This window comes from Clinocottus analis, unplaced genomic scaffold, assembly GCF_023055335.1.
Source record: "Clinocottus analis isolate CAN_PGR_092001 unplaced genomic scaffold, fCliAna1.0.p SCAF_5, whole genome shotgun sequence".
Classification (NCBI taxonomy): domain Eukaryota; kingdom Metazoa; phylum Chordata; class Actinopteri; order Perciformes; family Cottidae; genus Clinocottus; species Clinocottus analis.
This window is the reverse complement of record NW_027176207.1, coordinates 9654460-9681993: the sequence shown is the minus strand read 5'-3', so window position 1 is coordinate 9681993 and position 27534 is coordinate 9654460. Positions and strand designations below refer to the sequence as shown.

The following is a 27534-nucleotide window of genomic DNA, read 5'->3' as shown; positions in this document are numbered from 1 at the left end:
CGTATACGAACATCCACGCACACATACTCTTATTCACACAAACACACACTCACTCACACACTCGCACACACACACACATAGGCTGACTGACTACTTAATGTTTATTACATGATTGCTCTGATTTTTCTGTGAAGCAGAGTGAAATAAAGCGTCTAATCCAGCGGAAGCTTGGTAACACAACATCATGTGACTGCAACCTCTCGATAAGAGGGAGGAAACTTCTGTTTACGAACCAGCAACCTTTCTGTACAGCGTGTATACTGGCTTAATCCCCAAAAGATTTGAATAACTGTCACGATTGTTTTAGCGTCTTTATTATATTTCTTCTGAACGGGCCATGTTGAATTGTTTTGTAATGAACATGAATGTATAACCCTGTGGCCTCATAAACAGAACCGTTTTGCCAGAGAGCAGAACTTGAGTGGAAATGGAAACACAGAAACATTTGAACATCAGTGTTGCTCAGAAAACCCTTTATGCCATCGGACATAGTTCTCTTTTTGTTGTTTGGTTTCCATTGGAACAGTTAAAAATACTTCAAAAAGGTCAAAATTTCAACGTGTAAAACCAAAAAGAAGAGTCTTTTCTCAATTCAAGAGTCCTTTTGTCCCGGCAGAAAGGCAACCTCTGCCAAAACAAAGTCCTTCTCAGCAAAAACTAGAAGATATCAGAAGAGAAGATATCAAAAGAGGAGAAGAGAAGATAGGAGAGGAGAGGAGAGGAGAAGAGATGAAAAGAGAAACGTCAGAATCAACTTCCATTCTTGTTTCTCTCTCTTGTTATTCTTCTTCTTTCTGACAGCCCACCTCCAGGCTGCCAGGTTGGGGGAGAGTTAATTCTCCACCGGCGTCGGCTCTTGCGACAGTGCTGCCACCCCTTCCGCTGCCACTGGCCCAGAGGCCTCTGGCGTGTGTCCGGTTGTCGACGCCGGCTCGGACTGTGGCGGCTGGCTGAGGATGACCTGCACGACGTAATCCCTGGAGATGTTGAGTTGGTCCAAGCGCAGCCTGTCAGTCAGTGGCCGGCCTGAGAAAAACCAGCGCTGGGTTGCAGCAGACACGCCCTCCTGGCTGTGTAGACGGCGCTTCATCATGCCCACCGTGTCCGTGGAGCGGACCGCCAACCGAAGGTCGCGGCCCGTAGAGAGCCGGAGCCGGAGCTGGCACTCGCCTCCTGACACGGCGTCACTGCCGCTGCCCGCCGACGGTTCTGCGGCCCCGGTTTCCGGATCCGAACCATCAGGCTCGTCAGAGCGCTCTTCGATCATGTTGACGGGTGGAGAGAGGCAGTAGACTGGCAGCTGGTATCGATTCCCCAGTTCATCATAGCATTCAGTCAGAGCGCCTGGAAGAACGGGACAATGTGTCAACACTTCATATCAATGTGTGAGGATTGTTTTTTCAGTGACGATAACATAAGCTTTAGCTTCAGTGAAAGTTTGGTTGGACACAGAACAGTTCAGACAAGTCTATTCTGACATTTTAAAGGAGAAGTTACTTCAGGATTTATTGTAATGATCTACTGCACTACTACCGCAGCTATATAAACATGTATTTATGCATGGTATTTATTATATACATGGAGTATACCAATATAAACAAAACAGTGTGCGTGCACAGTTATATTTAGTCCACAAGGTAAATGTTTAACTGTGAAGTTCCAATACTAAGCAATAAACAACTGAAGTTAACCTTTCAGGTAAACCCCCAACGTACCCTTTATTATTATCCTTTCAAATGAATGTTCTGGATATAAAGTACTTTTGGTTGATTTGCTAAGCACAAGCATGACAACGTTTTGCTACATTTCTGTCGTTTACTTTTCGATATTTTCATTTTTGCATTCTTAATCTAGAAGTCAAACAGTCACAGAACTTTTTCCATTCAACAAAGCAGAAGACTGAACTTCTATTCACTTTTCGCTGTCATAAGATGAAATGGAGAAATGAGAGTCAGACTCGATAGAAAAACAAAGACTGAAGAAAGAGGAGTGAAAGCAGGAGAAAAGGGATTTATTGTGTCTGTTGGAGCACTTTAAAATACATTATGCCACTTTTGACTTTTGACTGACTGTGATTCAGGCACAGTGTAGAGAGTTGGATGTGAAAGGGAGAAATAAGGGGCAGTTGAAGAGGTCACAGGATTCCACAAACAAAACGTAATGCAGTGGTGTTTGCAGGGGCCCCCCCAAAAGGTCCTCAAGGGGATTTCAGACAGGTCACCCTATGTAATAATTTGTCACTACTCTGCACACCTGAAAACACCAAGTAGATGTATTGTGGCAATGAAGGTTTGCTGGCCTTTATACCCTCAACGTTATAATATATAATTGTGAGCAAAAATCCTAATTAATCAGCCAATACATCCCAGATGTTTTAATGGTTCAGACAGTTTGAAAATTAAAGTCCAGGGTGAGAATTCACCTCACAAAAGCAAGAAATCTTTTCTGTAAATAATTTAAAGGTTTAAAATCTTGTCTCGTTTTATGACTTATACTGAGACGCTTGAGAGGGACAGTGAGTTTTGTGGTAAGTGAGACTGAGATGAGTCAGCAGAAGCCCACAGGATGTTGCTTTCTGCTCGGCAAAGTCAGCAGAGTGAATGTGAGACGTAACGAGAGCTTTGCTTACTTGTTTCCAAAACTGAAATGTGTGGTAATGTGGATAGAAAGTGTGTAGCACCTTGTAATGATAGCACTCACCAAAAAACCCTCGGTGTGAAAAGAAATACAGAAGTTATTTTAAACCAAACAACCAGAAAACTCATTCCTTTAACTGCATTTGTTTCCTATCACAGACCCTCGTCACCACGCTCTATTGCACATCCCTCTGGTGTGAACTACTACAACCTGTGCTACCTCCTGGCTTCAGCTGTAAGCCCGTTAATTTGGGCCTTTTAAACATCAGATCCCATCCCATAAGTAATAAGAAGTAATCATTTTTTTTATCAGAGACATGGTTATCAGGGAGAATGTAGTTCTTTCTTTGACACAACCCTCCAAATTGTACACATCTCCATCAACTCCAGCTGTCGGGCAAGGTAGAAGAGGAGGGGTGCTGTTGTCCACAGAAAAGTATAAAAATCCCACTTTACAAAGCTGCTTGCTTCATTTGAACATCTTGGTTGTGGAGTACAGTTCCAGTGGTCATTTAAATAATCCACACACCACCCACGCCTAACAGAGTTTTTCTCCAAGAGTTTGTTGAGTTACTATCTCGCTTTACATCAAGTATGATACAATGCTAACCTCACTCAGGCTATAATGGAGCCCACACACTCAAAGTGTCAAACCCTTGATCTGGTTATTCACAGTGGTTTCTGCACTGACAACTTTAAAACTATGGATGTCTGTGTGTCTGATCACAAAGCAGTTTTATTCCATCCTCTATCAGTAGTTCACACTTCCCCTGTCTGCCGCCGGGTCTTTATCTCTGTCTGCTAGCAAGTTATCTGAGCGTTTTATCACTGCTTTTTTTTACTGCCTTTAATCCTCATGCTTACTGAGAGGAGTTGTTTTCACGTTGTCACCACACCTGTCAGACTGTCCTGGACTCTGTTGTGCCCTTCAAAGACAAAAGGTCAGAACGGCCCTGGCAAAAAAATCCACCACAGAATCTGAGACTTAGGAAAAAAAAACTGGTTTACATGTATTTTATGAGATTTGAAAGCAAAATGAAATAAAGCTTTATCCAAGAACTTTCTCTGTCTCAAACTTTTCAGCAAACAACTCTAATCCCAGAATTTGATGCATCATAAGAGATGTGTGAGCAGTTTTTGTATTGCTTTTTTTTTTACAGAGTCGAGGTCATAAGGCAATATATTGCCCCCCAGACCCTGTTTGATGTGTCAGGAGGTATATAGCTATTTTGGCAACTTTAAACCAGTATTGCTTTTTATCTGAAATCATAACCACATGCCTTAATTTTATAATATTCGACAAACCACATTTCTTAAAGAGGCTATTGATAAAGTTGGAAGCAGAATTTTCTTGATTATTAAATTAGCAATAGGAACTTTTCCATCCGCTCTTTAAAATGCTGTGGTCGAACCTATTTCTTAAGAAAACTAATCTTGCTCCCTCTGTTCTCAGCAATTTTAGGCACATTTCTAAATTTATTTCTGCCCTTGTCACATTTTGGCCGATTCCCCATGCTGAATTGGTCGCGGAGCTCTTCCATGAGAGAAATTACTGAGATTGGCGGTTCAGCTTGAGCAAATCAGTGCATGAGTGCAAGAGAAACCAATGCAAGAAAAGCGAGCGAACAAGTCGAGTCAAGAGGGCACACACAGAGGGCTCCTCTCATGCTTTATCTTCAGCTCATCTAATCGTTCCCAAACACAGATATTCCACAGCGACACGGCCATCTGGAAGGAAGTTAAGTGGTGAGCGAATGTGTTGTGAAAATTGTCAGAAAACGCTGCTCTGTTTCATGTTTGTGTTGTAACAACGGCTTGTATATGTGCAGTCTTGAGTCTTCCGGTTTCCCTTTTTGAATAATGAACACAGACTACTGCCACCTGCTGGTACGAAGAGTTATTTCCTCTCACGCAGGCGCAGAACGTACATGCTAGTTTGTCGCTGTCGGCAGTCTTTATGGTGCGTTCAAGTGAAACCTTTTTTGGGAAGACACAGGCAATGTGAGACCTTTGTTGCGGTGTCTGGGCCATAAAATTCCTTTCACGTAACAATGACGAAATATCTATATAACAAGATAAATGTTACACATGGTTCACTGGCATTCTATAAACATGATTTGGATGTGACTATCTCAGTTGGCTCCATGTGAATCCTAATGGGTTCCAGGTGGTGCTAATGCCTTTTGGCTTTCATTAAATAACTAGTGTTTAGATTGAAAAACATCCCAGCAATGTGGGATCAGCCTTTGCACCAAGTTTGAGACATTACATGGAGCAAGAAAACATTTGGTAACAATAAAAAGTCTCTGTTGCTTCAAGGCTCTGGCTACCCAAAAACGACTGATAATGATGTGATTCAGTGGAGATGACGTCTTCATTTGTTGAAGGTTGGAAAACATCTAACATGTTGCCCAACAGCTGATGCAAACGGCTTCCATCATCTATTTCACAGAGTCACTTTTCTAGACCGCAGATCAAGTTGGTCTCCAAGACAGCGAGACGCTCTGACGAAGGAGCTTCAACTGATGCTTCTCTAATGAGTGAAAAGTGTCCAAAGTCAATTCAGTGGGAGTAAGAAATAAATAAATACTCAACTCCATTTATTGAATGGCAACAATAAAGTCTGCACTGTATGTTCTAGTACAGTAGTAATTCAAGAGTTTTTTCAGGATCATTGATTGACTCTAAAAAAGCGTATTTTTTGGCATGCTAGCAGCGTGGCTTCAGGGACAATCGGTCCACCGCTTTGGTGCTATGGGATACAACTATGGTTAGAATGCCATGAAACCTTATTTACAGACATTCACGATTACTTTTAGAATTTGTTGTGCTTCTAATTTAATGATAATATAATAATTATGCAAGTGCACACTTTCAAAGTGCAATATAAACTGATTTCTTCAAACATTGTGAGGGAATATTCTAAATAGATAAAAGACTTGAGAATAAAACCACACAACCAAAACAAAAATGAAATGGGCTCTCTGGCTCTGTTAAACAAAATGTGGGAAAGCCCTGTCTGTTCGCTAAAATATTCTTATGTAGACAACACATGTTTAAACCCAACGGAGAAATGAGTAACGTCATGTCTGTATGTCACATGATAAGTCGATAGTGTAATTGTGAGACAGGCCTAATTGATCCTGATGTCGTTGGTGATCCCCTGACTCTTCCATCTTGTGCCACCGTGACACCACAAATGTCCCAATTATTCAATGGACCGCCACGAACTTATGTCACATGTCAAAATTCATGTTCGTCTCAGGATGATTTGTAATCACTTTAGGGATACCCTGACTTTTCTTGAAAATTATGATTTGTCCATTAAGAAATACCAAACAGCCTCAGCGGTACTTTGTGTTTAGCGCTGACCGGAAAAAAAACAAGATGTTTGACACAGTAAACACTACACCTGCTAAATCTTGTTAACCTCGTCATTGTGGGAATGTTAGCATGCCAACATTAGTTTTTAGCTCAAAGCACCACTGTGCCCAACCACCCAGTTGAGCAAAAAAAGAGCAAAAGGCTGTGAGTGATAAAAACATTGAAGTGAGCTGGCTGCTCTTTGTGCGGGAATGCTGGATTGGTGAAATGGTGACATCAGGCCTGGGGAATCCACAGCTGCAGCACATCGGGATCTGATCTGACCAAACTACGAAAGGGAAAGGAGCACTGCTTATGTTTACATGTGAGCAAAGCCTGCCTGTTGGACTGCTCAACCCAAATCCTTCTCAGGTAGAGCTGACCTTGAGAATTAGTGTAACTGTTGGCCTACTGACAGAATAAATCTGTCTCCCTCTGGTTTCTGCAGAGGAGTTCGCCCAGCCGTTACGAAATATTTGGGGATAGTCCAAAGTAAGTTTCTGCCGACCACCATGTTATCTATTGACTTTTGACAGAGCCAGTGTTGTGTTTTATATCAAAACACCCTGTTTCAACATCGCAATAATGAATATTCCATCCACTTGTAGGGTGTGTATCTGGCAGTATGATATGCATTATACAGAGGCTACAGTTTAATATCGCAATACAGTGCAGGACTGTAAGCATTTTTTTTTAAATCTAATTTTAGGAAAACTGTCATGGAATAAAGAACACACAACAATGTGCATAAACTGAGAAAAAATCTTTACTTTTTGGATGGGATCAGAACAATAAGATCTACATTTGCAGTTATCACAGTCCCAGTATAAAACCAGACATCTCGAATCCTATATATATATCTATATCTATATCTATATCTATATATATATATATATATATATATATATATATATATATATATATATATATATATATATATATATAGCCTGGAAGGACAAGTACAATAGAGAATGCCACCAAAGAGACAAAATGTATCACCATCCAAAACAATTTCTTAACGAAAGGAAGATAAGCATTCCTTTCTTCAGTTGACGTAATATGACTCTGTAAATTACACAAATTAGGAATCAAGAGAATGACGCACATCCACAAATCGAAAGCCTGAACAAGCGCCTGATAACTACTCTGTGGAGTTGTTGAGTTTCTTGAATCTGAGCCAATTGTATTGATTGGTTTCTATGTGCATGCCCTCAAGTAAGTTCTAGAGGATACACCATCTTTATACATACCTGAAAGATGACTTCATTACATCCTCCCAAGGATACGCCTCTTTTAATGTATTATTTATTGATTCCTCATACGGTACAGTATATACCTCCTAACAGCTTCAGTCTGAACTCTACAATGCTGTCATTGAGATGTACTTTGAGGCTCAGCATCTGTAACTCCTTTTAACTGCCGGCTGAATACTGTAAATGCTTGTTGTTGCTTGGAATTGGGTCCATATCGATTAAACCCTCAGTCATTGTGCATTGTGTAGTCATGTGTGGCAAAGTTTTCTTCCGGTTTATCAGATAACACTTGAAACACATAAGCGACTTCCTGGGGAAGCTTTCTTTCGTCCCTTAGCTTCTCAATTCCAACTCTCTTGATGGAAACTGTTCATATCGAAGAACTCGTAGGGATGTATGTCGTGGACCTAGATGGATGAGCTTAAGATGATTTTATTGCTTTCACTTATTAAGCGAAACAAACATGGAGGCTGTTCTGAAACTTACCACCAAAATCTGTTTTTAAATTTCAGGGGCGGACATTGTCTTTACTAGTCTAAAGTTTTAGCCCCTTTCTGGATCGCTCTTAAAATTAGGGCTGAACTGATTATTTTGATAAATATTGAGATCGTGATTATTTATAATATTTATTCATTACTGTTTGGGACAAAGGATTTTGATTGCACTTTCACATTGAAGTCTAATGAACAGAAATTTGCATCCAAAGAAGACTTAAAAATAACGTTTTTTTTCTCCTGAATTCAGTGTGTTTCCGTTTTGCCTGTCTGCTTTCTGTTAAAATGTGTAATATACAGTATATTACTCTTTTACTCTGGACTGCAACGACAACATTTCTGAAAGGTTTTCACAAGTTGCCATTGTCGCGTCCGTGCGTAGCAGCAAGACAGCTCCCCAAAGTGAAGCCAGATCATCTGGATCTGTTACTATAAGAAGTGCTTGGTTTGATATGCAGCAGAGTTTTCTGGATGGAGCATGCCTTTTAAACATCTGCAATTGTTGCAATCACAATTTAATCATAGGAAGCCTTAACTGTGATCTGGTTATGGCACAAAAAAGTAAGATCTGCAGCCTCCAGACAAGCCTCAAACTGTTCAGCAATTCTCTCCAGCAGAGTTCCTGATTTTTAGTTTCTCTCGAGAATTATGAAGAAGGGAGTTGACATTTTTCACATAGTAATCGTCAGTACCTCGAGCAGTATTTCATGGAGAGTAAAACAAACACAATGAGGTATCTGCTACTTCTGCCACTGTGGAAATGTGTGTTACCGTGCGGCAGTGTGATGCTGGCCCCGTCGAGGATGGCCTGAGCCAGCAGGTGGTCATTGCTCTCAAAGGCGCTGGCCGCAGCCCGCAGCGCATCCCAGATCTCCTTCCGGCCCTCGAATGCTGGCGCCGTGTCCCAGAACTCATCTCTCTTGCTGCGCAGCTGGCCCTCAGTCATCGGGTAGTCACTTTTCCATTTAGGCCGTTCTCTCTTCAGGGGCTGGTTACGCCCTAGAGTCACTGCGAAGGGGGGCGCAAGAGAGGAATGGAGAGATGGAGAGAACAGAAAGATAGAGGAAGACAGGAGGGTGGGGTGAGGATAGAGAAAAAGATACTCAAGAGTATGAATGTGAGGGTGGGGTGAATGGGAAGATGTGAGGAAAGAAAGAAAAATGGGGATGATAGAGTAGGGGGAGGGGTGAACAAAAACCGAAACAATTGGGGATGTAGGGAAGAGAAAGTAGACAGACGATGAGTGGAAGATGAAAGTCAGAGAGAGAGAGAGAGAAGGTGGGGGAATACACAGAGGATGAAAAGGAGAAGTAGGGATAAAGAGCAAAGGAAAAAGAAGGAGTAACAAGTTAGAATTCATTTAAAACAAAGCATCAGTTTTTTTAAAGACTGCTCACAACTAAATGCAGATGACAGATTAAACATGAGCCTGCTCCACCATCATGTTATATATACATGGAGCAAACAGACTGAGAAGAACCGCAGCTAGAAGTGTTGTGTTACTCAACTCAGTTACAAGGTTATGGTTATAGCGTCTAACAGTGATCCATCTGCAGCAGAATGGCTGATGAATAACACCATCTGGATCAACACCGAAGGGGACAACAGGTACGGGACTGTGTGTGTGTGTGTGTGTGTGTGTGTGTGTGTGTGTGTGTGTGTGTGTGTGTGTGTGTGTGTGTGTGCGTGTGTGTGTGTTTGCAACACAAAAAACAAGGAGAGGATGATCAAGGTGTTGAGTTACACCTGCTGCTGGTACACATGTTCTCTGATGATCACATGGCACAGTCCGATAACACAAACCTTCAACTGACTGTTTGGAGTAAATAGAAGCTCTAACTGATAAACTGTTATGCTTACATGTACCTTTTCTCTTTTTTCCTTGTGTATAATGCCATAATTCACCAGAATACAAGACATGTATACTGATGCAAACTGTTCTAAGAGTTTTAAAGTCTTTTTAAAAATGGCTCATAAAACCACCAGATTATTGTATATAATCCAGGGACGAGGATAAATAAACAAAATACACTATTTAAAGTGTGTGTGTGAGGGGGCGGAGGGAGAGGTCTCAGCAGTAAACTCGAACCGTTAATAGCAGGACACATGGCTATGTAAACCATCAGCAGCAGCTCATATGGACTCAAACACAGAATAGTAATGTGGCAGAAACACCTGTCTGAAACCATTTATACTTGTTATTCCACCAACTTGACTGCCATTCCTATATTCTTATTGCAAGTTATCATTCAACAGAAAAACAAACTTTTTTTCTTCTCCCATTTCTCCAACAATAACAACTTTCTAGTGGCGTAAAGAACATACAATAACAAAACATACAATTAAGTAGGCATATATACGGGTACCACTATTACAGGGTTATTATTGTCGAGCATGTATCGCACACCTTCTCCTGCCCTCAGACCTCTTTTATATATCAACACCGGTACCCATGTACACAAATGTGCTTATGAACATGAGCCTATTTGCCTTGTCTTTTATTCATTGAAATAAAAATATGAGTGATGGGACAGTATGTGTAAAAAATGATTTTGTACCAAAGTACCATAACACTTTCTCAAGTTATGACAATTGTTTTGGTGAAAACAGATACATTTGAACACATGTGTTCGGATCTAACTTCCTTGTCTCTGTTCTCATCAAGCAGAGAGTCAAGTAACAGCTGCTTGTTGGCATCTTGTTTTAACACGGCACAGCTTCTTGTTACTCCAAACACAGATAAAGGGATCTCTGAAAGCTGTGTATGTGACATCTAGACGTCCGGGAAGTCGGGGAGATAGCCGAACACGTCGTCAAGGCGGATGCAGAGGGGGGGGGAAAGAAAGACATTCAGGAAACCAGGCTATAGCTCAGCATCACAAAGTGCTCAGTCCCCACCCCACCCCCCACCTCCCCTCAACCCAGCCGTATCTCCCAATCTGGGATTAAAATAACCCACTGGCCAGAAGTGGAACCCCCTTTTCAACCCAGACAAGCAGGAAACTACAGTACAAAGTTGTCTACAGCACCGTAGCTTCATAATTAAAATGAACAAAAGAGCTTATAGGTAAAAAGCAATACACTCTATAAATATGTGTTGTTATTAGGGTATAACATGTCCCATAACCTCAGGTATTGCATGCACTAGTTTATTGCTTAATAAATACAGTAAACCTAATCCGTTGCAGTCTTCTGAAGTCTGATACTCTGCTCATAGTTGATGGACAACATGGTGCTCATTGCTCTCGGGCCTTGATCTCCAAAGAGCCACAGTTAAAAACACGCATCCTTCATATCAGGGTGAAGCACCCCTTTAAGTTTTGACACCTCATCATCGTCATCATCAACATCATTCTCTCTCCCAAAGACTTTACAGCACTAAACATGCCCAAACGCCTCGCTTACACAACACACTCAATAAAAAACTAAACGCCTGACATTTTCACCCCCAAGTGCTGCGCGCGTTCAGAAACCAGTCCGGACATGACTACACTCAGACCGCATCCCTCCCTCGCAAGCCATCGCCGTCTGTGACCCATATTTGTTATGCAGAAAAGCTAGCAAGCTAACGAGGCTACATTTTAGCAGGCTAGCTCCGTCAAAAGCCAAAGAACAAAAGGGAAGCAGCGTCGCACACGAAACACCCCCCAGTTTATAAAGTAGCGTCGTCTCTTGCTCCACGGGCCCGCTGGGTGGAGGCAGATACCCGGGAGGGCTGCCGTGTGCGTCTCCGTCTCTGTCTGGCTCGGGTATAAAGGAAGGGAAGAAGACCTCCAGCCAGGACAACATGCAAAAAAAAAGCCCACAGGAAGCCCCCCTAAAAAAAAGAAATAAAAAAAGCCAAGCTTGTACGCACTAAAACGCGTTGATAAGCCGCGTGAGTTACCTCCGGTGCCGTCCGAGTTCTCGTTCAAGCTGCCCGAGGAGTCGTGGTGGCTCCCGACACAGCCACCCATGGATGTTTCGGCAGAGCAGCCCGGGCTAGGTAGCTCACCCCCCGGCCCACAGCTAGAGCTACATCCACTAGCCCCCTCCACCCCCCGCCCCCCTCCTTCTCTCTCTCTCTCTCTCTCTCTCTCTCTCTCTCTCTCTCTCTCTCTCTCTCTCTCTCTCCCCCCTCCCCTTCTCTGCTTCCTTCCCTCCCGTCCTTTCTCCTCGTTTCCTCCCGGCCTCCCTTGTCTCCTTCCCTTCCTCCTCTCAGCCTTGGCGGAGAGCAGCAGGCCCCCTCATCTTCATCGATGGGGAAGGCGGAGGGAGAAAGAGCCACAGAGAGGCTCACATCGTTACAAGGTGACCGAGAGAGGAATGAAGGAGAGGGGGAGAAAGAAGGAAGAGAGGAGAGAGAACAAAGGAGGAGTTAACTGTTACATATAAAGGATACGGTCTCCTTTGGGGCAGCAAATGTTTTAGACTTTAGACTCAGTTGATGATGATGTCTTTTGACATGTGTGCTTGGCTCTTGTGTCTTTTTTTGTGTGTGCAGAGAAGCTGTTTGCTGTCTTCAAGAAGACACAAATCCCTTCACCTTTTTGTGAATGTCAAGGAAGCCCCCTGCTGTTAGCTACCGTTGGTCTCAGGGATTTACATTCTATTCTATTCTATTTTGGCCTTTCTCTCTCTTACACACACACACACACACACACACACACACACACACACACACACACACGCACACGCACGCGCACGCAGGAGCGCACACACTCCCTCTCTCTCCCTTTCTCTCTCTAAATGTGTTGCATACTGTGTAGCTTGATTCATTTCACAACACAGAGTGACACAGTGTTGTTGTGCTATTCTCTCATGCAAGGAAGGGGAGATTTATTTTACTGTTTTGTCAATATGAATGGGATTTTACAACACGGAGAGATGCAGTTATTGTGCGACCAATTATTTCAGACATGCAGAGGCATTTTTATTACACTATCAATACATTTTAGATTGGAATACAATTTGTTGATCAGATTTCCCAATAGAGTGATTGGATTTTGAAGGTGATTGTTCATTCGAACAAGCAGACAATTTCCAAGTATCTGATTATTTGCATTGTTCAAATCTGATTTTACATCATGTAGTGAAAATGCATAGCTTCCTTTTCCATTCTGTCCCATTTTAGTCTGTCTCGCAGGGAGGCTCTTTATTATAGTACCAGTCATTTTTTAGATTTGAACACAAAGCATATGGTAGCGTGAAATTAGGTTATTATTCTGTTCTTTCCTTCTCACATCTATTCTGTTCCATGTTTTTTTCGTGGCATTGCAATCTTCTCTTCTCTGTCAGAGCCGTTCTACTCACTCTATTTCTGCATCTGAATGCTGCAATGTTACACCAGATGGACACTCTCCTGCCTGCTCACTATCTTTAGGACTGTCCTGAAGAGGCTTGAGTGTAATTTGACACACTCACACACACACACACACGCGCGTACGCAATCGCAATGTGATAGCGAGGATACCTTTACAACAAAGCTGTGTGGAATTACAATTATTTTCCATTGCTAAAAACTGAAAGAAGACATTTACGCAGCACATAGCGCTAGGAAACTCCTTTCGTGATTGTCGCATGACGTAATGTGATGAAACAAGTTACTCAGAACACACTTGACATGTCGCTGCATATTCTGTGATCAAGGTCACAGCAGGAGATTCAGCACATTCGTTTTTATTATCTTCTCTACCTCGTCTCCGATTCATGACGCAAGGGATTGAACTTTGCTTTTTATAGCTAGATGGTTTTTTTTGGTTTTTTTTTCCAGGAGGTTTCTTCTGTCTTTTGCCTGAGGGTAGTGATTGTAGTTGGGAATGCTGATCTTTTTGGGACTGTGAAGGAATTTAAATAGAGATTATTGAGGCTTTATAGAATCTAAAACCACCTCGTTATAGGCATGTCCTAAAAAAGTCTGAGTGGGACTTTAAACTTGAAAAAAAGATTGTTTGTATGCTTCCTAGACTACTCCTGTTTGTTCACTACAGCTTTGTTAGAAGCACCAGTAAGCTGTGAAATGGCACCGCACTGTTCAAGGCAAGAATAGGCTGTTGACCAAACAGAAAAGTGTGACAAGTTTATTTCTGAGATTTGCAGTGACCTCGAGTGACTTTGTTTTATGCAACAGTAGAATTAAATTGTAAAAAGCTTTAATAGCTAAATGATTTTACGTCGATAACAGAAAAAAGGTTTGAAGAACACACATTGCCAGAGGAAAGACTCGTGTAGTTCAATGGCAGGTATGAGACACTCTGAGGACAGTAATAGCAAGGTTTGAAAAACACATCTGTGTTAACTTTTTAGTATTAAAATGTCACAGATCTTTCAAATTAGATTTGTTTGAAAACATCAGCTCCATTTGTATGAATGCAAATATGTAACATGGCAGAAGTAAAATCACCCAATTTATCCATTTGTTGATGTTTTTGATTCCTGCGTATTCCTTGTATGTTATGAATAAGAATTTGACAAATTTGCCTCATGCCATATGAATCATATAAATGTGTTTATCTGATTCAACTTTAACTTTTAAAGTGTGATTGTTCATTCCATGATTGCCTGATATTTGCAAAACAACAGAAGAATAAATAGTCGTCTTCTGCTTGTGTATGGCTCAGTCAGTAGATGGAGCCAGAGAATCTAAACTGCAGACGGTGGTACCAAAACTCTGTGTGTGTGTGTGTGTGTGTGTGTGTGTGTGTGTGTGTGTGTGTGTGTGTGTGTGTGTGTGTGTGTGTGTGTGTGTGTGTGTGTGTGTGTGTGTGTGTGTGTGCGGGAACGTGTTTTTATGACTTTAGGGGACATGAATCCTTTGCCACAGTCCCATGAGGCCTCGTCTTCTTTATGGGGACAAAATGCACATCCTCATAACAGCAATTATGGGTATTGGTCTCCAGGAAATGAATGTAAGTCAACGTAATGTCCCCAAAAACCATAAAACACAACTGTAAGTGTGCGTGTGTGTGCATGTGTGCGTGTGTGTGCATGCATGCATGCGTGTGTGTGTGTGTGTGTGTGTGTGTGTGTGTGTGTGTGTGTGTGTGTGTCAGAGGAACAGAGAGAGTGATGGAGGATAAAGGTCAGACGCATCCATGTTCTTAAGATTAAGTGTAATTATAGGCCCTTAATGGGATTTTAACAGAAGCTCAATATTTGTTTTGCTCTTGCTGGTTTAGTAATTTAATTCACTATATCATTTACGTGGGATATATTTGGCACCACTCATATGCACTTATGCAAAACAATAATACTGTCATGCTTTCTCTTTAATCTTGATTTTTTTCTTTCACTGTCTACCACTTTCCTTCTCCGAGGCTGTCTTCCTCCTTATCTTTCATCTAGGCAACAGAAAAGCGGACACAGAGGTTAATAGGTGTGTCATTGATTTGTTCTTAACTGCCTAGATCCATTGATTTACTACTATCTTTCAACTGCAACCCCCTCAAAGCAGATCTATATAACTGGAGTGTATTTGATGGAGACTAGAGAGACTGGGACGTTTGGAGCTTTTAAAATCATTCCCATCCAGCTGTGTGAAGGAGGCTGGCAGCCGGCACACACTTGATTGTCCTGTCATTGATTTAAAATGACCTGCCTTGTCAGAGAAAACTGCAAAAAATAAAAGCTGGAGATTGTGGACTGAACCAACAAGAGAATACAAAAAAATTAGTTAGAATTTGTTAAAAATAGTTTAAAAAAAACAACAAAAAAAACCTCTTGTCGATGGAGACAAAGAAAGATTCATCCTAAAATGTTTCTGCTCTAGTGTTTATTTAGTCCTTCAGTGGTTTTTTGTAAATCAAACTTACTTTTATTTCACACATACTGTAGTGCAGTTATGGAGTTGTTGTTTTGAAACAGTGTTCTGTGGACATCTACAAAATCCCAAACGCCATTCACATTGACAAGTTCTGAGGAGGTTTCAGAATCAATATCAAATGAATCCCCCCTCCATGGAATAATGGTGGAAGTGAAGCATTTAGCACAACATGCTTTCAAACGTAAATGGCATCAGACGGCAGGCGATGATGATGCTGAAGAGGTACGAAAAAACAAATAGCGAAGGGTGATCCCAACTCACCTCCTGTGCAGACGGCCCATTCCTAATTCCTAGCATCTGTGCACAGATTCATTAAGTCTACTGCTTCATTTTCTTGCACGTACTGTTTTGTGGGAAAATGTCAATATGAACTGCTGGGAACTGATGGCACCATCATACGAAGAAGACAAAGGTGAGCGTATGGGTGAGGCTGGTAGTGATTGGTTTGGGTGAAATGAATGTAAGTCAATGTAATGTCTCCAAAAGTCATAAAACACAAAAGTCATAAAACACAACGGTGTGTGTGAGAGAGAGATATAGACAGAGAGAGTGATGGAGGCTAAAGGTCAGTAGCATCAATGTTCTAAAGATTAAGTGTAATTATAGGCCCTTAATGGTTTTCCAACAGAAGCTTGTTAATGTTTTTGCTCTTTCTGGTTTCTAAATTGAATGAAATGTGTTGCACCAGCACGGCACAGTGAACGCATATGAAGGCCTTTGTTCCTATCAGCACTTTCTTCACTGGCTTCATATGTAATGTCGATCATCTGTATCATTTCCATGGGATGGATTTGGCACCATTTATATGCACTTATGCAAAAAAACTAAACTTGGATATAATGCATGAAATTAAAAAACAATGACAAAATAGCTACACTGTTGTTTGACTCTGGGTGCTGAGACCGTATTAGCTCAGCTGTCTGTCTCTTCTGCAGGCAAACCGTCACACATCCTTTTTCAAGTTGAAAAACAACAAACCTTTTCAGACACTGACCAGCTGTTCACAGACAACTGAATTTAATTGTTCTTTATCTGGCATTTCTCTGTAATCTCGGTTGCTGTTGTTTCTTTTACTGTCCACCCCCTTTCTTCCCCTATAGGCGGTCTTCCTTCTTCATCTTTCATCCAGGCAACAGATCAGGGGACACAGAGGTTAATAGTCTTGTTATTGATTTGTTCTTAACGGCCTGGCTCATGTGCTGGCCCAAAGTCTTCAGCCTTACATCGGCCCTGTTATCGATCTGAAGCTGCTGTCCCAATTATGTGGCCGTTTGAAGATGTTCAACTGCCCCATCCGTGTTGAAGATTGGGCGGCTATGGATCCATTGATTGACTACTATCTGTTAAGCGCCTCTTCACCCCAAACCAGATCTATATCACCAAAAAGTGTATTTGATGAGAACAAGAGAGACTGGGACGTTTGGAGCTGGCACACACTTGATTGTCCTGTCATTGATTTAAAATGACCTGCTTTGTCAGAGCAAACTACAAAAAATAAAAGATGGAGATTGGGGACAGAGACAACAAGAAAATACAGAAAAATACCGTTTAAAAAAAACTATCTTTCAGATGGAGACAAAAAAAAGATTCATCGTAAAATGTATCGGCACGAGTGTGGATTTAGTCCTTCAGTGGGTTTTTGTAAATTGTGTGTTTGTGTTTTTAACTGTGGTTCTGTGTTTATTTCACACATTGTAGTGCAGTTGTTTGGATGGAGTTGTTGTTTTGAAACTGTATTTTGTGGAAATCTACAAAATCCCAAACACCATTCACAATGTCAAATTCTGAAGCGGTTTAAGACCGGTATCAAAATGAAAACAGTTAACTGATTGTATTATCAGATGTGGATCAAAGACTTGCAAAAATGGGAAAAAGATATGAAAGCATTAAGGTAAATTTAAGGTTTGTTAAATAACAAAACACAGCAAAACAAAGTGCAATTCGTTTGTCTGAAATTACCATCGACCAAAGTCTTTTCTGTGAGGCATCATGCGAGCAGCAGGATCTCAAGCAGTGCTTTTCAAACAAGGGACATTTAAAACTCACATGGGAAAAATGACTGAAGCCAAATGCAGGATGCTTCTTGAGGAGTACCTGCTTATAAAATGCATGATCTAACATGACAATGACCTTTGCATCTAACCAGCTGAACACTGAACAAGAATGTTAAAGTCCTTGAGTCCAAGGCCAGACTTGAATCCCTTTGATAATCTAAGGGCCGACTATTCACGGCATGATAAACTCTTTATGGACACACACATCTTTATATCTGCCAAACTGGAATAAATATTTTAATCAAATCAAGATGTGCTAATGTCACGCAGATAAGTGAAAGTTGAAAAGTTTCAAAAACCAAAGAGGGTTCTGCAAAGTGTTTAAACAGCTGAGTTCTTATTTATTTACAAGAGATTTATGAGAAGATTCTTGTCATATTTTAGATTTGTAAATTTACATTGCTTTTTGTGAAGTTGTGTCAGGAATCTAAACTATATTCAGCTTTGGACTGAGGTTGCGACGCCACACAATGCAGAAGAACTCAATGCTTTACTGTGTTCTTTCTGTAGGTGATGCCATGTGATATAATGGTTGCTTTATTAGACTCTTAGGCAATACGTTATCAGTCACATCTACAAGGACAGTAGCCCTTAGTCATGGGACAAGACCAGATGTCCACTTTGAAGAACTTATACATCAACACAACCATAATTAAATGTAAAATTGCAGTAATTATAATTACTGCAGTTTGAAATGAAAGAGAGAGTGAGCGAGAGACAGAGACAAAGAGGGGGTGGTGGGGCTGAGCTGACCTCCTCTTACTAATTTTGGGCATTACTGCTGCTGTACTGGTGGCTTCGTATATCTTATCATTCCAGAGTCTGTCTCTTCTTTTTTTGTGTGTGTGTGTGTGTGTATGTGTGTGTGTGTGTGTGTGTGTGTGTGTGTGTGTGTGTGTGTGTGTGTGTGTGTGTGTGTGTGCCTTGTCTCTGTCTTGTTATGGTAAAGCTTTGATATAGAGAGATTAGTCTGTCCTCCTTTTGATGTGTCTCCCATCACTTACTGTATGTATGTGCTATATAAATACAGCTATACACTTTACACTCAATACATTACTCTGCCGAACAAGCGTCTTCACAGCTAGTATAATATTTATATTCAAGAACAGTGAAGTCATCTTATTGCATGACTTCACTGTTCTGGTTGGTGATTTAGGGTGGCGAAGGATTTCACTGAGTGAACTCAACGGTGAAATACTAACCTACACTGCTATCAATCTGTTCGCTTCCCCACCATTTGTGACCAAAACTGGAAAATATCAACCCCGATCGAGTCCATGAAATGTCTTGTAATGAATCCAAAAAGACAGACAAGAACTTGCTCGTAAAAAGACGAAAATACAGAAGATAAAACAAACAGAGCCTGTGTCTGACACCAACTGCCACAGAAGGATAGAAACGATCAGCAGAATGTCAGCTGCAGGCTCAGGGTTAACAGCACCATCCATTATTATTAATCATCTTAAACATAGCATTGTGGTTGTGTTTGCAAATATTTAGCACGACACTAACACTGACATTTTCTTTATAGCTACTTGGACCGTTTATTTTGTGTTGATTTTGCAAGTCCCAGTGGACAAAAGCGGTAATGTTTCCGAGCGCCAGAGTCCCTCAAGAAAACCTCTCATTTAACAGCAGCAGGGTCTGACAGTCCGCCTCCCTCAGTCCTGCTTCTGGTTCTCCTGCGCCTCCCTTCCCCACGGCCGGCGCAGGAATACTGCCTGGGTCTCCATTAGCGTGGTGTTGGTGTTAGCTCTGAACGGTACCAGCGATGACAAGCATGAAGAAGAACTAAGAAGTAGCCAATAGTTTTGCTGATAGTCGTGTTTACTTATGGATGTATTATAGTGTTTAAACATCAATATTAAATCGAGAATTGTTTATATAAAGTTTAAAGTTCCTCATAGTCACTTGAAAGAAAAGCTTCCATAACATGTTTTAGTTCGAAGCAATATTGTCAGTAAACAATTGTGAGGAAATAAAAAAGAATAAACTTTATTTGTCATACTTGTACATACATGTAATGTATTCTTTGTATTTGACCCATCCTTAGTATTTTAAGGGGCAGCGGGCAGCCCCTAGTGATGCGCCCAGGGGGCAAATTCAGGTTTAAGTTAGTGTCTTGCTCAGGGACACTTTGACATGTGAACTATGGGGAGACTGGGACTGAACCGGTGACCCTGTGTGGTTGCAGAACTACCACTCACCCCTATGATTATAGGTTTAAATAATAAAATTATGCTTACGAAATGGATTATTTGTCAGATAAAAAGTGAAGGAAGCTACACTATGAAATGTGAATTCTAAAGTAAATGTGCTGGGAGGGGTAAATCGGGTTTTATGAGAACAGCTTAATTTGGCTATCAATGACTTTGTGATATAATTGTGTGGTTGCTCAAGTTTTACAGCAATTACCCACTTGACCAGAGGAGATTTCATCATGATCAGCAGAGCTTCAGGCACTACAGGCAGGATGACAGAGAGAAGAGTTGCAATCGTCACCCTGATTTTCCATCCTCTCTGAACGTCTCTGAGCGTCTCTCTGAACTTCTTTGTACTCTGTTTCCACAAGTGTCCACTGTAGTGAGAAAACGCAATTTGTTTGTGGAAAACTGCAGCAGGCTTTTGGCAGCACTTAAAACACAATTAGCAACATGATAAAATAAACCAGAGGAGTCTCTTGTTTGACAAGGAAAGGATTACATAGGTATTTCAACTAGTAGCATGGTTCAAACACCTCTAAAGATGGAGGCCTGGTGCTTTCAAATTCAAATGAACATTTTTTTTCTGAGCTCTGAATCACACGAGCCCTGAAAGTGGCTATGATGCATGCATGGCTACAATACTTCTTAAATGTGTACGTTTTGCCTTATTTCTCTATGTTTGCATTGCCTTTGTCTTGTGTTTCACAGCTGAATGGCCACCAGGGAACACAGCAATGTGATCAGAAAGGGAGCAAGATGCTCCATGTCTTGTTTCGATCGTTAGGTAGCTGTGTGAGTCAAATTAGATTTTTGTTCCACAGTTGTCTCCTAATGCCTCCTGGCATGATTGGATACTAAAAGACAAGATAAAACGACAAGAGTAACGACAGCTTCAGACAGCCTGCCACCGTGCTGTGAAGAGGCTGGGTCTCTCACTTCTCTTCGTCGGTGTGGCGCTCCGTCTGCCAGCCTAAGAAGGTGTTTAAGTGATGCTTTAACTCTAATCCGATTAGATCTAATCAGGTCTGATGCAATGTAATTCAATGCCCTTAATGTGCAGTGATTGGATTTTTTAGAATGCCGACAAGAAACTTTTGTTGTTTATTTCAGCAAAAAACTATGAAAAAATAAAATCAAACATTAGTTAAAGGTTTAATAGACATCATTCTGTACATTGACATAGCAGCAAACAACTATCTATGCTAAGATAGAGAGTAGTAATGTCTCTCTCAGCAAAGAAGCACTCTCCTTCTGTGGGTGCTGTAATGTGAGTTTATGCTTTCTTTACTTAGCCGCGCCGGCCAAGCATGTGTTATAGTGCATAAGAGACTCTGTGTTAGCTATTGGACAACCCGCTGCACTGCTGCACACATTCAGTGGTTACTGCTGATGGTGCAGAGATGTAACACCCTTCCTCAAGGAAAACGCTGTTTGCTTTGTCAGCACCGTTGCCATTGTTTGTACCGTTACCGCTGTTAGCATTATTGGCTACAAGCTCGGCACATCACAAGGCTGCTGTGATGTGCCGCCTGGGAGAAATAAAGACCAACTCTAAGACTTGGCTGCCTTTATTTTCTTGTCAAAGTGAGACTTCCTTCCGTGTCAGGATTCAGTGCATTCTTCTTACTGTTTAATTCAGTTGTATTACTGTTCGACTGTTTATTTATATTACTTGATTTTTATCTTTATTTACTTGTGAACAATGCTGCTGTAATCCTGTAATTTCCCCACTGAGGGACTAATAAAGGATTATGTTATCTTATCCGTATCAACAAAGGCTAAATGAAACAGCAGGACAATGCAGACAGACAGCAGGACAATTAAACATATTTAACTTCCTGTGCTGCCCATGAACTGTACCACGCACACACGCACGCACGCACACACACACACACACACACACACACACACACACACACACACACACACACACACACACACACACATACACACACCCGTACACACTGGCTACAGGAGTTACACAGACACGTTCATGGTCGCAGTCTACAAATATGCATACACACGTTTGCACACATGAATATGCATTCATACATACATGAATGCACACAGGCAGCCTGTTGCCATGGCTGCCAAGTCGATAGGTGTGACGCCACATGTTGCAGCGCCACAGTCAGTGAGATCATGTTGAAAGGAACGGACATACTCTGGAAATAGCCAGGTCTCGTTTTAACAAAAGGGACATAAACACATTTATATATTTCTGTAAACATGTTCATATTACACACATGATGAATAGTACTTACATTGAAATGGCATTACACACATTACAATGTTTTATTTATTATTATTCTTTTGTGGACTTTTGGAAAAATTGCTGAATAAAAAAGTTAATGGACTAAAAATTCATAATCAGAGACTAAGAGTAATAATTGACCTTGTTTCTAGTTTTGGGTGTCGTGTAAAAAAGTTCTACAAATTTGTTTTTTATAATGGTGGACTCTGGGGGGAAAAATATTTTTGGGGCAGCAGGGTTTTGTTTTTGTTTTGTTGCAGTACACATGGCCACTAAAAAGAAAATGGCAGCAAATGTGCATCTTTATTGTACTTTATTTCTGGTTAATGTTGTGGCTAAGCCAAAAGATGCCAAAGAAAGCTGCTACATTGTTTTGACAAACATGTGTCTTTAAATGTTTTTATTGTGTACAGGCCCCCTAAAGTCAAAATAATCAGTATATTTTATCATTTGATATTTAGAAAAACATCCACTTTTGGTACTTCCAGGCCAACTAAAATACTGTTTCCTCGCCAAGTCGAGTTGGCCCACGGGTAAACCCTCTGGTCCCCTTACAACAATATGGATCTGTCAAGTTTAACTATACAGACCATGGGAAGGTCAACACACTAAGGACTGTTTGACTTTCAACTCCCAGAATACCACCAAGGTCCCAAACACAACCCACAGCTGAAGTGGGGCTCCCTGAGTTTGATGGTTGATATTAGGTCTTGGAGTGCTACCAAGATGTCTCTGTGTTTCTTACTTCAGTATAGCTTTAAGGATCTGCAGGTTCTGTGTGTTTATACCATAGTCTGTACATGTGGTGATCAGTACACCAGCTGGAATACTTCTCTGTTCTCGGACACTCTGGAGAAGCACCAAATTTGCAGCGGAGCCATAGTGTGTAGGATAGGGTGCAGCGTATAGATGTTTGTGACATGCTTCTCTTCCAGTGTCCGCCATGTTGATCATCTCTTTACATTACATTACATGTCATTTAGCTGACACTTTTATCCAAAGCAACTTACAATAAGTGCATTCAACCATGAGTACAAACTCAGAACAATAAGAATCAAGAAAATACCATTTCACTAAAGTTTAACCACAAAGTGCTATCAGTAGGTGCCATTTAAGTGCTACTACAGTGCCACTTTACTTATTCAAGGTGTAGTCGAAAGGTGTAGTTTTTAGTTTGAGACGGAAGATGTAGAGACTCTCTGCTGTCCTGATGCCAATGGGGAGCTCATTCCACCATCGAGGAGCCAAGACAGCTCACAGTCGTGACTTTGTTGAGTGTTCTCTTCCGTCTATCTTGGTATTGAAAGATGAGAAGCTCCACTCTGGCCCAGGAGACCTTTCTTAGCATAGCATAGAGACTGGACACAGCTAGTCTAGCTTTGTCCAATGGTATAACAAATAAATGCACCTACTAGTACTTCTAAAAATAATTTAAGCGCTTTAAGTGAAAAATAAAAGTACTTATTGCTCCTACACCACCACAAAAAACCCTGCCTGGGAGATTGTGGATGTGATCCAAAACTAAATCTAGTCTCATTTACAGTTAGTCGCCTGTGGTCAGTGTGTGACGTTAGATTGACGAGGGAACAAGATAAGAGAGGCCTTATTTATAGACCCAAGTTACAGTATCTGAACTGACCTATAGTGCCATGTTGAGTGGTTGGATACCATCTTGTGTTTCCATACCTGAGTTAAAATCTAAGACTGTTGCTTGTTTTAAAAATGTTGTGACCGTTTAGTCACAACAGGGATACATCAGTGCTTTGAATTAATGAAAGCTTAATTTCCTTCCCGCACTTTTTGACAGCAGTTGGCAATTTTCCCAGAATTTCTTTTGGCGCCTGACCTCAGCAGCGACAGTATAACAAGGGAAGGATTATCAAGTGTAGGCTGCTTCATGCCCATTAGCCAATTTGTTTTTGAGTTTCACATTCACAAGCCTCTGAAAGAGTGTTTTCTTAAACTACTAAGAAGATGAAAACCAACACCTGTGCTTCTCAAAAGCTGGATATTCAGACAGGGTAGGCTGAGCTTGGCCACTTTCCTTCTTTCCACTAACAAACTGCCTCTCTGCTATTCATCCCGCCGCTCGGGAGCCGCTGCAGCTGGAGTCCATTTTTGTGACAGGTGTCAGAATATCAGCTTTGTTCGTCATCCGTTTATAAAACACTGCAGTAAGTGTTAACCTTGGTGTGCTTGAAAAAGGGTTAGGATTATTTTTTTTTGAAAGCACAGCTTTCAAAGCCTTGATTACCTGCCGTTTAGGTTAAGAGTATGACTAAGTCAAATTTCAAAGGTGATAGTCCTCCATCTTTGAGTCTGAGTGTCCTGTTTCATTTCTTTGCTCTGTAATAATAGTGTATTACCGACTGTGACTATCTTTCTAAAAACCGATTAAAGTTTCAAACCTTTAGAATGAAGACATTTTTGGAATGTTAGGACATTTTGGCCAGTTCCCACTTTGAGAAAGACCTTCAGCTACATTACATTACATTAAATTTAGCGGACACTTTTAGCCACAGCAACTTACAATAAGTGCATTCAACCGTGAGTACAAACTCAGACCAAACAACAATCAGGAAAGTACAATTACCTTAATTAAGTCAAACTACAAAGTGCTATCAGTACGAGACATTTAAGTGCTACTAACGTGCTACTACTGCGATACCTTTCATATTTAAGGTATAGTCGAAAAAGATGTGTTTTTAGTTTGCGACGGAAGATGAGGAGACTTTCTGCTGTCCTGATGTCTCATTCCACCATTGAGGAGCCAGAACAGCAAACAATCACGACTTTGTTGAGTGTTTAGCTCGCAGTGACGAAGCTACAAGCCGATTGGCAGAAGCTGAGCGGAGTGAATGAGCTGCGGTGTACGGCTAAAGTGCTAAAGTGTTCAGACTTTATTTATTTTAGAATTATATTTGGATTAGGGTTAGGAAAAGCGTTGGCGTCATTTATTTGTGATGGTTGAGGTGAGGATAATTGGCGATTCATTATGACTATGAGTGTGCTCACAAAGATGGCAGTACAAGGTTGTTGTCTGTGTGTCATCATGGCAACTTCCACAGAAATGGTTTTTAGTTTTTCGCCGGGTGTGTAGATGTCTGTGAACAGATGTAGTCCCCGCGAGAGCATTGCAACCGTGATCAGACATGCACACACAAACAGATGGATAGTGGCACTGTATATTCTTTAAAATTGAGAAAATACTGTAGGATTAAGCTGCCTTAGAAATGTTGCCTTGCTTTATATTGTGTCAATGAAACTCCAGTGCTGTGTTCTATAATCATTTTTTGTCTTCTATTTGTGACAACAACTTACAAATCTGACACTCTAAATGAAGAATGCATTACATATAGACATGAATGTGTTGCAACAAGAGATACGGTGCCTGTTGTTGCCATTTTAGAGAAGGTTTCGCTGACTTTCGGGCTTGTAAAGCCTCCCAACTTAAACTGCACCTTTAGATATACAGCACAGCTTTTGGATTTCAAATAATTTTCAGGGAAAATGCGTGTGACACCATGCAGAGACAGAATCTACCAATTCTTTCTTGCTTTTTGAGCGGACATGTTGGGTCAGCTTCAGTTGAGGCAACAAAGCACGCTCACCATCTATAAACTCTCTGTGATCATAAGATACACTTGGCACATCTCTCTCACACACATTCAGGACACTGTGTATCTGTGCACAAATATTCTGCATAGCCAGTGTGTGCATGTGTGTGCCTCTGGTTACATGTGCTCGTGTTTTTGCACATATGACATGAGAGAGCATCTGCACATGCATATACTTGTGCATATTCAAGCTTTAAAGGATGTAAAGTGTACCTACATGTTTGTGCCTTTTTGCAGGTATTCGAGAGACAGCGAGGGAGTGTGTACGTGTGTGTTTATCTAGAGAGCACACAACCAGCCCTGTGTGCTGTGTACAAAGACCTGAGGCACAACCCAAAGGGTCTCTATTTTGATCTATAGGATTAAAATGCATCTGCCTGTCAACAGGGGTGTGTGTGTGTACACATGTCTGTAATCATGCATGTAAATGCTTGTCTTTGGGAGCGACTGTTCACTGAGGATATCATTGCCCATTGCTAGCTTTACAACGCCAGTTAACACCTCATAAAAGGATACAATACAGACACGCTCAGACTAATGTTTACAAGGGAAGTGAGGGCAGACACCTCTGTGACAAATGAAGGTGGCAGAATTAAAAAAACATGTAAAGCATGCTGCTTGTAATTAGTCTGTTTCCTAATACAGCGTTGTAAACAGATATGTGCTTAGAAAGAGAAAACTATGCTACTTGGTGTTTATATCCATGTGTTAAAATCTGCCTGAAAGTTAGAACATTATCACAGAGATTCAGTTTATATTGAATTCAAATTATGAATCTATTTGAATCAAAAATGGTTGCTCAAATTAAATGCTAAGAATGAACTCTTTCTAGTTATCAAACCATCAATACTCGGCATGTGTTTGGTACATTTGTAGTTGTGGTGTGACAGACAAAAGACACAATCCACAACACTTGCAAACATTCAGAAGACAACCCCTTTGCAGGTTTTAATTCTAAAAACAAACAAAAGAAAGACAGGACACGAGATACAGGACACACAACAAAAATACATGCAGATTAGGTACATCCATCGTTACATATTAAAATAGAAACTTCTTCCATGGAAACAGGTCACATTCACAGACACACAAGTTGGCCACACATTGAGCTTTCCCATCAAACTGTAAAGTTGCGTGTGTTTGTGAATTAAGGCAGTATAGCTGATTGTATTTCCTCTGCAGCAGCTGATACTGCAGCTGCTGAGACCGCCTGCACCTGTCACTGTACGTCAAGCCTCACACGCACGCACACACACACACACACACACACACGCACGCACACACATTGACTTGAATGCAGACAGACAGGTCGAGTCTTCATGAATAACTTGGATGACTGAATAAGCACAAAAAGCCTCTGTCCTATGGTCTTAGTGAAAAAGGTTAAAGTTGCAGCGTGACGAGAATCACATTTCTGTTGACAAAGAGCCTTTTGATTTGATTTGAGTATTGATTTTTTTTGCCCCAAACTGGCAGAGTTATTGTAATTTCTTATATGCCTTATGAAATTGAGATTAAATGAGATTAGATTTCCAGGTAAATGCTCTGCTCAGTCGACCGCATGCTCGCGGTCACACTGTTTTTCTTTAGCCCATTTGGCCACTTGACAAAGTTGGCACTGTTTAAAGTAAGCGTTAGATTAGTACCAAGTCTAGTAAACACATTTCCTGATCATTTGTAACAGAAGAAAAACATATTAACATCATTGACATCGAATCATATAGTCACCAGCCCGTTATATCAGCGGTCCATAGCCTCAATTCACCGGGGCTGTGTGTTTGAAAGCAAGCTATAATATATCAAGGTCACCTCAGCTCTGTCTCTCTCTCTCTCTCTCTCTCTCTCTCTCTCTCTCTCT

The 27534-nt window shown here is 41.1% G+C and overlaps 1 protein-coding gene across 2 annotated transcripts; it reads right to left on the bottom strand.

Annotated features, from left to right (window-relative positions):
• Positions 1-297: 297 nt before the first annotated feature.
• ubtd2 (ubiquitin domain containing 2) lies at positions 298-27489 on the bottom strand. Of its 2 annotated transcripts, none has more exons than XM_068600321.1 (3): positions 27405-27489; positions 8518-8754; positions 298-1344 (listed from the first exon to the last, which is right to left on the bottom strand). In XM_068600321.1, exons 2-3 carry the CDS (start codon positions 8690-8692, stop codon positions 833-835), a joined length of 687 nt encoding a protein of 228 aa, XP_068456422.1. In that variant the 5' UTR covers positions 8693-8754; positions 27405-27489; the 3' UTR covers positions 298-832. The 2 variants fall into 2 exon arrangements, with proteins under 2 accessions (XP_068456422.1, XP_068456421.1); XM_068600320.1 differs by lacking the exon at positions 27405-27489 and adding an exon at positions 11633-11767.
• Between the last annotated feature and the right edge of the window lie 45 nt (positions 27490-27534).

What these genes read in the sequence shown, in the direction of transcription:
- ubtd2 (XM_068600320.1), bottom strand. Translation starts at nt 11,702, where the DNA reads ATGGGTGGCTGTGTCGGGAGCCACCACGACTCCTCGGGCAGCTTGAAC. An exon ending in GAACTCGGACGGCACCGGAG is followed by an intron (nt 8,755 to 11,632) that starts GTAACTCACGCG and finishes CCCCCTTCGCAG; the next exon opens with TGACTCTAGGGCGTAACCAG. An exon ending in CAGCATCACACTGCCGCACG is followed by an intron (nt 1,345 to 8,517) that starts GTAACACACATT and finishes CCGTTCTTCCAG; the next exon opens with GCGCTCTGACTGAATGCTAT.